This window comes from Lynx canadensis, chromosome B1 (genome assembly GCF_007474595.2).
Source record: "Lynx canadensis isolate LIC74 chromosome B1, mLynCan4.pri.v2, whole genome shotgun sequence".
NCBI classification, from domain to species: domain Eukaryota; kingdom Metazoa; phylum Chordata; class Mammalia; order Carnivora; family Felidae; genus Lynx; species Lynx canadensis.
The window spans coordinates 15,289,598-15,303,205 of record NC_044306.2 but is presented as its reverse complement, the minus strand read 5'-3'; the positions used below and the strand labels follow the sequence as shown (position 1 = coordinate 15,303,205).

Here is a 13,608-nt window from a genome sequence, read left to right as displayed (position 1 = left end):
AGAATTAACATGAATTTAAAAAACCGCTATAAATAATTGAGACAATTGTCAAGATAGGGCTATACAGATTTGTGTATTAGATAACAGTATTGTTATGTACATTTTCTGAGTTTAAAAATTTTACCATATTTAAGAGTATCCTTATTCTCTAGTAATATACTTAAGTGAAGAGATACAGGGTTTTGATGGCTGCAACTTCCCTTCAAGAGATCTGTTGTGGACTGTTACCCCAAATTCATAAGTTGAAACCCAAACCCCCAATATCATGGTATTAGGAGGGAGGCCTTTGGGAAGTGATTAAGCACGAGGGTACAGCCCTTATGACTGGGATTAGAAACCATACAAAAGGGACCCCAGAGAGCTCTTTCATTCCTCTGACATGCGAGGACTTGTCGCAGACTCTCAGTCTGGAGTTCTCTCTTGTCCATCAAGAGAGCAGATGAAGAATTGAATACGAGAGAGGCTAATGTCCAGGAGGAGACAAGAGCCCCGAGTAAGGGACCTAGCTCCGTGTTTATTAGGATGAGAAGGCTCGCATATGTGATAGACATGCAGAAACAAACAATAATACAGTAACCATTAACTCCTGTGTGAGAGAAAAGGGGTTTTTGAAGATGTGTGGGGTTAGGGTCAAGACAAATCAAAATCTGGACACCGAGCAGACAGCTGTTTACTAAAGGCACCAGGCACCACATCTGTTTATCTTAACTTTTCTAGGGGCTAAGACACAGCATGCTACCTCAGGGTTAACAAGGTGTTTTTCTCAGTAATTAGCCCTGGGTGCTTTCACCCTGTGGCAGCTTTCCACCTCTACCTGTTCTCCTATGCTTTGGTCCTGTGGAAGCGGCTTTCCGCCCTAAGCCTTGTTAACTCTTGGTGCAAGCTCGGAGAATTTTTAAACTTATCCCCCACAAGGATTCAGCGAGAAGGTGGCTCCCTATAACCCAGGAAGCCAACCAGACACCAAATCTGCCAGGGCCTTGACCTTAGACTTCCAGGCCTCCAGAACTGTGAGAAATAAACTTCTGTTGCTGATAAGCCATCCAGTCAGGGGCACCTGGGTGGCTCAGTTGGTTAAGTGTCCAACTCTTGTTTTCAGCTCAGGTCACGATCTCACGGTTTTGTGAGTTCGAGCCCCACGTCGGGCTCTGCTGAGAGCGCAGAGCCTGCTAGGGATTCTCTTTCTCTCTGCCCCTCCCCCACTTGCACTCTCTCTCAAAAATAAATAAAAACTAAACAACAACAAAAAAAAGCCACCCAGCCTGTGGTATTCTTTATAGTAGCCTAAAATGACTAAGACAAAATTCATCAAAAATGTGTATGCATACAGTAGAGGGAGAAACACTAATGTAACCAATATTAACAAAGGGCAACTCTAGGTGAAGAGAGAGTTTGTTGTCCTTGTACAACATTTCTATAGGACAGTTACCAACACTCGGTAACAGAAATACAAATAGTAAATCTGAAAGAAGTTCAACTTCCTTAAGACTAAGAAATGTAAACAAAAACAACTGAAATATCACTTTTGGCCAAATAGGTTGGTAAAGGTCAAAGGTAAAAATAAACAATGTTGGCAAAGGTGTAAACAGGTGCTCTCTTAAATTGTGAAGCCGAATTTTGTATCATTTTTATTGGTACCAACTGGTAATACATACTACTGAAAACATTTGTGATAGCTGAAGTAGGAAAAAAAGCCTCTAACATAGTACGCATACTATGACTTTAAAAATATACACGGGAGCACCATAAATAGAAATTTCTGGAAGATCTATGCCAAAGCACTTACATCTGTTATCTCTGAGTGGTCAAATTATATGTGAGGAGGAGTTTTTCCCCTTTGGCTTTTCATGTATTTTCTAATTTTTTCTCATAGTCAATGTGAATTATTTGGGCAAATAAAGGTTTTTAACAGGAAAATGTTAATTTGGCAATCTAGCCATATCTACCAAAATTAAAAATGTATACACTCTTTGACATAATTTACTTCCAGAAATTCTCCCTACAGAAAGAGTTGTTTAAAGAAACACAAAGATGAGTATGTTGGTACACTTTGTAAAACGAAACGTGAGAAACTTGTTAACTGTCTGGGAGTGGTTGACTAGGCATCTATACAATTTCTTCCGCGGCAGTGACAGTGAGGTGCATCCTACCAGGTACGTGCTCACAAGGCACAATCACTACGGCACGCTCCTAAGTGAAAACTAAGTACTGCAGAGTGTGTTTAAAGGCTATGTGGACACGTCTGAACACTACTAATAGCTCATGGATACTGTTGTACCAAGAACTGATTCCTAATGAGAAAGAAACTAAAACCTGCACTTACCTCCTTGAGCAGAAACAGGAGACCAACTTCAGCAGGTAATGGAAAACCTGAACAAGAAAAAGAGTAAAACTGTTTTATATAGACCTCCTATTTTCACTTGGTATAAATATAAAAATTAACAACTCACAGTCCGATTTGAAGTTTTCTGCTTTACATACAGGGTCATGACATTTTTGATACCAAACTTCATTTTTCAGATCAACCAAAATCCTTTATATTGAAAAAAATAGAAAGGAAAAAGAGTTACAACTTGATTCCCAGACTGGATGGAAAACAAAATTCATCTACATGCTGCTTACCAGAGATGTGCCTAACTAAGACTTAAAGATGCAGACAAGGTAGAAAGTAGAAGCATTGAAATAAATATACACCACCCAAAAGAAAACTGTGGTTGTTAAAGATAGCACACAAGATGGACTTTAGGGGAAAAATATATGTATATCTATATACATATAGATACATATCCATACGTATATCATATATGTACATATGTATATACATATCTATATGCATATCTATAGACAAAAGTTCTTCCAGGAAGACCTAATTCTCAACCTGTACCCACCAAATAAAAAAGCTTCAAAAATGCATAAGCAAAACTGATGGAACTCCAAGGATAAACAAATCTCCCATAAATCAAGATTTTAAAAAACATTCTTTTAGTATTTGATACAAATAGGCACAAAAAATTCAGAAAGGATATAGAAAATTTGAATGACATAAATTAAAAAGCAATTACCAAGTTTGATGTAATAGGCATACATGAATATTGTTTCAGATAGTTGGAAGTTCTTTACACTCACATATAAAACAATTACAGGGGCATCTGGGTGGCTCAGTTGGTTAAGCGTCCAATCTTGGTTTTGGCCCAGGTCGTGATCTCACAGTTTGTGAGTTCTAGCTCCACGTCGGGCTCTGCGCGGTCCAGTGTGGAGCCTGCTTGGGATTCTGTCCCTCCCTCTCTCTCTGCCCCTCCCACATGCTCTCTAAATAAATAAACTTAAACACAAAACAATGATAAAAACTGACTGTGCCAGGTATCATGTTAATTTCACTGAATTTAAAAAAAGTATTCATACAACACATCTCTGACCACAAAGCAAACTGTTTAGAAATAAATATTAGAAAAATAGCTAATAGAAACACATAACTTGGAAATGAAAAACTTTTTTTTTTTTTTTTTTTTTTTATCATTCTGAATTGTTCTATTTTGTTCTTTTCACTCTAAGAATGTAGTCTTATTCGGGGAATGACAGCTGGTCAATTTATTCGTAAGATATTTATCCATACTTATCTAGAGTTTTCAGAGGCTACTGGACCAGTCAGCTATTCTAAACTTTTATGTTAAATATGGACATTTCCCCAATACTACTCTTAAGTGATATCTCATTTACCTTCTTCCTTAAGAAATGCACAGGCTTGTTTTAAATACTTGAAACGTCTGTAATACACTATAGAGTTTGCTTAGAGGCACTCTGTTAATGCTCTGGTGTGGCCAGAGGAACAGCAAGCATTATTAAATATGAATGCAATCCTTACCAACACAAATTGAACCTTTTTTTCTCAATAAAAAAGCTAGCCCAGAAAAGTGTCTCATCCCATAAAGATTTATCATTTCCAAATCACAGTGAAGGGAAGTAAGTGATTTCCCAATTTTGTTTTCTATTCTGTGTCTCAGAGATGCCTCACTAAAAACCGGTATCTGACAGAGTAACATTTGCAGAACGTAATATTGTAGTGACACTGCTCACATTGATTGTTAGACATATTAAACTCTGCGTATTAAATGGTTACACCCTGTTTATATAGAACATTGGTCCAATAACAAAAATAGAGAACGGCAGCTGGAAATTTATCTCATTCAGTGTTCAGAGATAAAAGAGTTAACTATTCATTCCATTATGTTCTATAGGTAAGTCCTTTTTTCATACGGAAATCTGCTGGCAATTAAATGATGATATTTTTCCCAGCTACTACTGTATGAAGAAAATGCCGAAGGCCATCATGTACAGCACACTGCGATGTAAGGACTCTTCCGTTCACCAATTCTGGCGCACTTCCAAAATATACCCAACAATCCAGTTTTATTTCTGTCTAGGAGGCCGGGTGCCAAGGATAGGATATAAACACAGGTACATATAAGCAGCAAGATTACAGTCAACAGACTCTGGAAACCGAAAACGGTAGACATAGTGAGGCCAGTGAAGCCCCAGCCACATCTGAAAAACATTTCTAAATAACCAATTACTCAAGGAAAAATCATGATGGAAATTAGAAAATGGAACTGAATGCAACTGAAAATATGTATTAAAATATGTGAAACAGAGCTAAAACGATCTTTAGAAAAAGCTTATTTACATAAAAGAATAGCTGAAGACCAATAAGTAACTAACTTGGGAAATGAACAATTGAATAAACTCTAATAAAAGGCAGGAAGTAAGCAAAAATTTAAATGTTTGTTTATTTTGAGAGCAAGTTCCACACTGTTTATTTTGGAGCAGGCTCCACGCTCTAAGCACAGAGCCAGACCCAGGGGTCAAACTCACGAACCATGAGATCATGACCCGAGCTGAAATCAAGAATCGGATGCTTAACCGGTTGACTGAGGCACCGAGGTGCCTCAAGAAGCCAAAATGTAAAAGAATCAACAAGGCCAATGTGAAGACTAATACAATTCCTGCCAGATTGATCAAAAAATAAATAAGGTAAAGACATAAGTGTTACTCAAAATTTAGTGCAGCTATAACTACAAATGTAGAATATACTAAAAATTTAAGAATATTATGAACAATTTCTGACAGTAACATTAAGCATTTTGGTAAAATAGACAAAGTACTAGATAAAAAGACACCCAACTAAGCAAACTTAAAAAGTTATGAAGAACCTGAACAATCCTAATAAACGCATTAATGCTGCAGTTCCCAAACTTCACATCAAACTGTCCCAGGGTCATGAAGAATATTTACATGTTCCTAAGGGCAACTGTGATACTTGACATCCGTCAAGCGCCCTGCAAACTACTTGCTTACGGTTCACAGCCTCAGAACTGTAGCAGCCTTCATTCCTTTCGGTCCTGTCCTGTCTCTGTAGAGCTGAGGTTTTTGGTGGTGACTGGGATAAAAAGGACCACTAACCTCAATGCGGAATAAGACAGAACCGTGGGGGTGACAGTGTCCAATCTAATTCCAAGGTTTACGAGGTTATGTGATGCTCAGAACGACACCTATCCCATTAATAAGTATCCGTATTTGAGAATTAGTCAAAAGGGGGGGCGCCTGGGTGGCTGTGTTGGTTGAGCATTCGACTCTTCATTTTGGCTCATGTCATGATCTCATAGTTCATGGGATTAAGCCATGCGTCGGGCTGTGTGAGGACAGCACGGAGCCTGCTTGGGATTCTCTCTCTCCTTCTCTCTCAAAGTAAATAAACAATTTTTAAAAAGGGGGAGGGCACATGGGTGGCTCAGTCAGTTAAGCGTCCGACTCTTAATTTCAGCTCAGATCTTGATCTTGCGGTTCTTGAGTTCCAGCCCCACGTCGGGCTCCGTGCTGTCAGTGTGGAGCCTGCTTGGGATTCCCTCTCTCCCTGTCTGCCCCTCCCCAACTCGCATGCTCTCTCTCAAAAAGATAAACTTTAAAATAAAAAATAAAATTAAAATTAAAAAATTCTTTAAAAAAAAAAAAAAAGACGATCATCTTATGATAATGATTTACTGGTAAACTTATATATCCATAGAGTAAAAAATTAGAAAGATATACCAAAATTATAACCACAGTTATCACTGGTTCTGGGCCTATGGGTAATCTTTTCTTTGTGCTATTCTATGTGTGCAAAGCTACGTGTAGCTTTTGTGTATTGAGCATATAATTTTTGAAATGTTATTTTTTTTTAACTGGGTTAACCTACATATGTAAGTATAGCACGGAGTCATGCTACCCAATGTATTCGCTAGCTTCCTAGCAGAACTTCACAGTCTTTTCTCATGTCTGGCACACGTGCTATTTACACTTGACATACAGAAGTCTCAGCTTTGCGTTAAATATAAAACACAGCAAAACTTCCCATATCATAACCAGTAACTGCTGGGTTTCTGTCTTATCCCTATTCTAACCATACCTTCGTATTATCTAAAATTCTTTTAAGTTTATTTATTTTGAGCGAGAGAGATGGAGACAGAGACAGAGAACATGCACAAGTGGGGGAGGAACAAAGAGAGACAGAAAATTCCAAGCAGGGTCCTCATTGTCAGTGTAGGGCACAACGCGGGGCTCAAACTAACGAACCGCAAGATCATGACCTGAGCCGAAATCTTGAGTCAGATGCTGAACCAACAGACACCCAGGTGCCCCTGTATTATCTAAAATTCTATTTCTGGTTTCACTTCATCCTTCACTCCCTCTCCTTTTGCCAGGGGGATTTTACAGAAAACTCCTAAAACAGGGCCTGGTGCATACAGCAAGCATTCAATAAATATTTGTTCCTCTCAATATCATTCTTTGTCTTGAACATGTCAACCTTAATTCCAACTCTTAGCACGGAAGAGTTTCCTTTTCACCCAAGTTTGCTTGATTTCAATTTACTCCATATAACATGTCAAGGACCAATGGAAACAGACAAGGGAGAGATACTTCCTTCCTCCTGTCTACTGCCTCTAATTTCTTTCTAGCCCCACTCAATTCTACCTTACTCTTCTCAAGATTATACTATCTAATGGATTATTTTACCAAATAAAGTACAGATGAAAATGACATGTGCTAAGGTGATAATTAAGTTGGTCAAATTAAATATTTTCAAACATAAACCAAATACAGTATCTGATGTAACTACATTCATTATAAGAACAAAATCATGTTTATATTCTCAACTGTAAAAATTATAAAAATTTAAAATGTAATGTTGGTTAAATACATGGAACTCAATAAACAACATCACCTACATGATATTATTGCTCTTGTGCGCTCTTCTGATGTTTTCACACCAGCGATATTTACAAATATCATAAACCAGTAACTCTTCTGGGAAAAAGTAGCTCCAACGCCGAATTCCTAAAATGCAAATAATGTTTCTGAAGCTATTATAACTCCAGCATATTACAGTGAATAAGGAATAAGATTATCTTTACCTCCTTGAATGCCATTTTTATTCACCAAAGAAAGAACAAATTGATCAATTTCAGGGTAGGGCGAACAATGAAAACCCTCAATGTTTTCTGCTGCAACAGAGAGAAAAATTCATTATAATTAAAGTGGCTAAAAGCTGAAGAGTTAAATTTTAAGTTGTTCTTTAGTACAATTACACGTTTCAGAAACTCTCCAGGTCCCTCCCCCCGCCCCCCCATTTCTCCATTTGTCTTTTAGTCAGTCACGGGTTCTGGCTTATCCTACAAGTAAGTAATATTCAAACCTCTAAATTAAGTTCAATGTTAACTAATTTTCACAAGAAGCACCTATAATCATTCTGATTGCTTTCTTCATTCTTATAAAGAGAAAAGCAACCCCTTACACCCCGGAGCTGGCCTACTCCTATCAGCTCGGCCTTGGTGTTGTGACAAACAGGCTGGGCACACACGGCTCAGCCCTGTATTTTCCTGCTGATGAGTAACCATTTCACAGAATTTCAACATCACATAAGGTCACTCTGTGGCCAAGATGATTCAAGACAAAAATAAGAGCACTCTGCAATCACAAACAAAACATGAACTATTTCCAAACCACAAAAATGACTAAACGCCGCCCATCTTATTCATAACGGGGGCTGCTTTGCCAATTGTAGCTTTAGTCCCACTGTAGTCTGACTTCCTTCTAGATAAACTTTATGAAGATAGTCAATCGCAGAATTGCCTCCGACAGTACCCAGCTGAAAACAAATCCACGCTGCCTTGGACATTCCTCAAAACACCCAACTCAAGCCTGAATCCTAGAAGTCGTTTCTAACACCCTTTTACTGAGCTGCCCCCACAGATCCCGGTGGTACGTGTTTTCCACACATAACACATGCCACTGGTTCACTGCAGGTGTGCTCTCGCGGGACCTTCAGCCGTAGGGCTCTGACAATTTGGTTATATCCTGTATCTAAGAATCTACTGGGATAATTTACAATCATTTACTTAAAATCTCACTTCATCTTTAAACACAGAATTATCTACTTTTCTTAAAATAAAGCCTATATTGGGGCGCCGGGGTGGGTCAGTCAGTTGAGTGTCTGACTCTTGATGTTGGCTCAGGTCATGATCCCAGGGTCGTGGAATCAAGCCCTGAGTCAGGCTCTGCTCTGAGAGTGAAGGCTGATTACAGACTTTCTCCCTTTCTCCCTCTGCCCCTCTCCCCCACTGTGTTCTCTGTCTCTAAATAAATAAATAGGGGCACCTGGGTGGCTCAGTCGGTTAAGCGACGGACTCTCAGGTGTTCACTCTCTCTCACCCTCCCATTCTCAAAATAAATACACTTTTTTTTTAAAAAGTGTGCAAATAAACAATGCCTATATTTCACTTACAAAAATAATATACATAATTGGAGAAACTTTGGAAAATATATTAAAGCAGAAATGAGAGAAATAAACTCCAAATCAGTATCTAGAAATAACTGTTAAACAAGAAGAAAATAAGCATAAGAAAATGTTATCCATGTTTTTAATGAAGCTGTAATCATACCTCCCAATTTCAGAGTCTACTTTTTCTCTTATAAATGGACATTTCCCATGTTATATTGGTTTTTATAAATTTTATAAATTGGTTATAGAGTATGTTATAGGATGTAACCAATGCCATTTTGTTTTACATTTAGATTTGTTTCCAGTTTTTCACTGCTATAAATAATGATAATCCAAAATGCACTTACAAAATTGTTTACGGGAGAATATATGAAATCCTAGAAAAAAACCTCTATGTTTTTCAATATAAAAATGAAGGACAGGGGCGCCTGGGTGGCGCAGTCGGTTAAGCGTCCGACTTCAGCCAGGTCACGATCTCGCGGTCCGTGAGTTCGAGCCCCGCGTCGGGCTCTGGGCTGATGGCTCAGAGCCTGGAGCCTGTTTCCGATTCTGTGTCTCCCTCTCTCTCTGCCCCTCCCCCGTTCATGCTCTGTCTCTCTCTGTCCCAAAAATAAAATAAAAAAAAAAAAGTTGAAAAAAAAAAAAAAATGAAGGACATGCGTGAAAACCACGCAGCCATTAAAAGAACAGGGAAATGCAAGGGAAATCTCCACGGGGTTCCATGGAAACTGATGGTGGCTACCCATCTTTGGTTGTGGACAGAAGGGAAGAGGACTTTTAGGTTTTTCTTTTTTTTCTTTTTCTTTTTGAGACGGTGTGAGCAGAGGAGGGGCAGTGAGAGGGAGACACAGAACCTGAAGCAGGCTCCAGGCTCTGAGCTGTCAGCACAGAGCCTGACACGGGACTCAAGGTCACAGACTGTGAGATCATGACCTGAGCTGAGGTCATATGCTTAACCGACTGAGCCACCCAGGCCCCCCTAGGTTTTTCTTTTAATAATGGTTTATTTCTACCAACAATCTACTCTATTTTCCCATTGCCTGCCCCCCAAACCATCATATGATGAAAATTAGTGAATACACTAAAAATTTTCTTTTCTTGGGGAGCCTGGGTGGCTCAGTCAGTTAAACATCCAACTTCTGCCCAGGTCGTGATCTCGCAGTTCATGAATTCAAGCCCCACGTCAGGCTCTGTGCTGACAGCTTAGAAACTGGAGCCTGCTTCAGATTCTGTGTCTCCCTCTCTCTATTCCTCCCCTGCTCACGCTTTCTCAAAAAATAAACATTAAAATTAAAAAATAATAATAAAAATTAAAAAAATAAAAAATATAATTATCTTTTCTTTACACTTTTTCCCTTTTGGATAGAAACTAAGTTGTTTTAAAGGATCAGTAGATACTGAGGCACCTGTGTGGCTCAGTTGGCTGTCTGATTCTTGGTTTCATCTCAGGATATGATCTCATGGCTCATGAGTTCAAGCCCCTCGTTGGTGCAGAGCTTGCTGGGATTCTCTCTCTCCCCCTCTCTCTGCCCCTCCCCCCTAATAGCTCTCTCTCTAAATAAATAAAGTCTAAAAAAAATAATAAATGATCAGTAGATATGAATACTGAGGATTTAAAATCTTCAAGGCAAAACAGACTTTGTATCCTTAAATTTTCATAGGAAATTGTTCTCTTAAAATTACCTTTAGTGTTGGTGCTGCTAAAACATTCAATTCGTTTTTCTTTATTTTGAGATGTGTCACATGTCAGAATTCGTAAAGTGTCTGAGAATCTGAAGAAAATAGGTGAAAGAAACAGTTAACATTATGTAAGAATTAAAGAGACATGGCTACGGAAAGGAGACTGAATTTCAAATAGTTCCACATTAAAATCCTTTGTTCAACAGCTAATTGTTCTAGGACAATCAAGCCACATTTGCCTACAAAAACACCAATCCTATCCATATAGAAAAGAGTAGTTTGGTGATCACTTAAAATACTTTCTTTGGGCTGCCTGGGTGGCTCAGTCAATTGAGCATCTGACTCTTGACTCTTGATTTTGGCTCAGTTCATGATCCAGGTCGTGGGATCAAGCCTTGCATCAGGCTCTGCGCTGAGCAACTGAGCGTGGAACCTGCTTGGGATTCTCGCTCTCTTCCTCTGCCCCTCTCCACCTCCCTCTCTCTCTCTCTAAAATAAATTTTTAAAAATTAAAATACTTTCTTCAACCACAGAGTGAACCAGAGGACTCTGGGACTGCTGAAGCTATAGAATGAAGTACAATTCTATTCTCCAAACATACAGAGCCTTTGACATTTTTGTTACAATGATTTGAAAAGTGTGAATAAGTCTAAAAATAATTTGAAAAGTGTGAAAAAAAAGGAGGCATGAGAGCAAAGGAAAAAATGAATTAAAGTTAACTGAAAGACAGACTCTTGGCCATAAAGAATTTAGCCTTTATTTCAGGAAGAGAAATACTTATTTACTTGGCTACACAAAAGAAAATTAAGGAAACCCCATTGAGTAGAAGAACTCTCCACTTGTATGAAATTAATACTGAAACTACAAAAGAAATAGGATTTGGTAATCAGGAGATGACTTCAGGCTGTATTAGAGGCCACTCCTGTGCCAACCACAGTGATACAATTCTTACACTTACCACTGTACTTCCAGAATCTCGGGAACAGCTGCTAACAACTAACACTTAACCCAGCAGACATCGCGTGCCAGGCCCAGCTATAATTTTGTGTGTACCTCTTCCCTCATTTAATCTTCACAACTCCCTAAGATAGGTGTTAATATTATTTCCATTTTAAAGGTAAGGAAACTAAGACCCTGACCTTACTTCTGACAAATGTAACTCAGTTGGTTAAGCATCCGACTTCAGCTCAGGTCAGGATCTCACAGCTTGTGAGTTCGAGCCCCGCGTGGGGCTCTGGGCGGTCAGCTCCAAGCCTGGAGCCTGCTTCGAATTCTGGGTCTCCCTCTCTCTCTGCCCCCCTCCAGTTTGTGTGCTGTCTCTCTCTCAAGAACACAGAAACATTAAAACAAATTTTAAGTTTTCATTACAACTAACTGTTGCAAATTACTAACTTGGAAGATATTCATGATATAATGTCGAGTGGATAAAACAACAGATATAACCACATAAATAATGATCTCAACTATTTTTTGAATGAAGGACGTATATAAGTATGTATGAACATGCATATATGAAAAGTAGATATTAGCAGTAACTCTATTTGCAAATGGAACAGGTTTAATTTTCTTCTTTATAAAAATACGTTACCCTAGAATTTTGAGAACTTCCTTTTCCTTAAGTTAGAATGAATTTACCCAACTCACATTATAGTACTATCCAATGCTGTTCACTGCTTAATAAGCATTCACGAATATGCAACAGTTTGATGTTGGTACTATATACTATCTACCTGACATTGCTGACCAAAGAAGACAGGAAACATTGATTTTCTTCAGATACAGTCTCCGAATGTTTAGGAAAAAACTTGTTATCTTCAGCAATCTCCAAAGCCACGTGCTTCCCTATCTTCGATGATTTATACAGCCGAAAGTTTCTATTTCTTGTATAAACTCCTATGTCAAAAGTTAACAAGAATAATTACGAACGCATGTTTTCAGCCATTTGGTTTTATAGTCAGCAAACATTAGATTCCTCTTGTATGGCGTTCTTAGGGAAACCAGTGCTTCCGGTCCAACGTGGCAACGTTGGAAGAGCCTGAACTCACCTCCTCGGGTGAACACCCCAAATCTGTAGCTATATATGGAACAATCTCCTCTGAAAGACAGCCTAAAAGCTGGCCAACTGACTCCTTCCGCGTGGAGGATGAGTCGGACAGCCCGTCAAGGCAGGTAGGAGAGGCTGAGACAACCTCACCACAAGCCCCACGCCCACCATTGGGAGGGAATTCAAACCCGGAGCTTCTCCCTGAAAGGCGGAGGAGTCATACCTCACACACCTCACGGCCCAACGTTTAAGACCTGAGCCTAGGAGATGAGCCCCAGGAACATACGGCTTTGAAGACCAGCCGGGCTGGGGCCTAGGAGACCTGCGGGCCGTGGCGAACTGGGGAAGAAAGACTCCTTCAGGGCCTGCGTGCAGACCCACTCACCCCAGGGCCGAGTGCAGAAGCCGCTCTCCGAAAAGCACCCAGGGTTTATGTGAAAGAGGCTCATTTCCAAACTTTCAGGCGTTGGACTGAGAGATCTTCTTCAGAGATGGAGGTGGCCGGTGCCATCTTCTCTGCTTTGCTAAATCCGGCGGGCGCCATCTTTTCTCCTTTCTCCCCCCCTTTCCAGCGAGTGCCATCTTTGCAAGCCCCTCTGCCCCCCTCCAGCCGGGGGACACAATCTTTGGCTCCCCGCCTGCCGTGCTCCAGGCCACCAGTATCTGCTGGAGGAAAGCGTCTACTCGCATCTGGTGCCGCAGTTTTCCATCCGCCAAACCGTGTGTCAGGTAACCCCCTTGATCACCTGGCCTTAAAGGCCCGGGAGGCTTGCGTTCCTGGGTGCACAGGACTCTAACAACTGGAGGCACGGTTCTCGGTAGACCACCACTCCCAGGCCATGGCACTGAGAGCAGACTGAAACCCACCCCCAGTTTCTGACAGGCCGATTTCGTGTGCCCGAGGGGCAGCTTCTGCTGTGGCGCACTCCCAGGGGCCTACAGAAGGGCTCTCAGGGAATGGAGTCCAGGGGACCCAATTTTTGCACTCTCCCTCTGCCTCACTCCAGCTCACTGGTATCTTCCAGAAAGGAGCTTAGGCCCTTTGCTTGGTGCCCTGATTTTCGCAGTTGCA

The 13,608-nt window shown here is 40.2% G+C and overlaps 2 protein-coding genes across 9 annotated transcripts in view; both read right to left on the bottom strand.

Moving 5' to 3' along the window:
• Positions 1-13,608, bottom strand: part of PRIMPOL (primase and DNA directed polymerase) — a 60,081-nt gene that overhangs the window by 1,693 nt on the left and 44,780 nt on the right. For 6 of the 8 annotated variants that reach the window (XM_030312114.2, XM_030312118.1, XM_030312111.1 and 3 more), the window contains 6 exons: positions 12,223-12,385; positions 10,496-10,584; positions 7,446-7,535; positions 7,260-7,368; positions 2,451-2,533; positions 2,324-2,370 (listed from right to left, as the gene is read on the bottom strand). In XM_030312114.2, the coding sequence (XP_030167974.1) occupies positions 2,324-2,370; positions 2,451-2,533; positions 7,260-7,368; positions 7,446-7,535; positions 10,496-10,584; positions 12,223-12,385 (581 nt within the window). The remainder of the gene's footprint in view (positions 1-2,323; positions 2,371-2,450; positions 2,534-7,259; positions 7,369-7,445; positions 7,536-10,495; positions 10,585-12,222; positions 12,386-13,608) is intronic. The other 2 variants (XM_030312116.1, XM_030312119.1) reach the window with 2 other exon arrangements.
• On the bottom strand, positions 3,514-4,813 carry LOC115511776 (protein kish-A-like). Its single transcript, XM_032592806.1, has one exon. The coding sequence runs from the start codon at positions 4,551-4,553 to the stop codon at positions 4,326-4,328; it is 228 nt and encodes a 75-aa protein (XP_032448697.1). The 5' UTR covers positions 4,554-4,813; the 3' UTR covers positions 3,514-4,325.

Excerpts from the sequence above, each read along its gene's own strand:
- LOC115511776 (XM_032592806.1), bottom strand. The coding sequence starts at position 4,553 with ATGTTTTTCAGATGTGGCTGGGGCTTCACTGGCCTCACTATGTCTACC.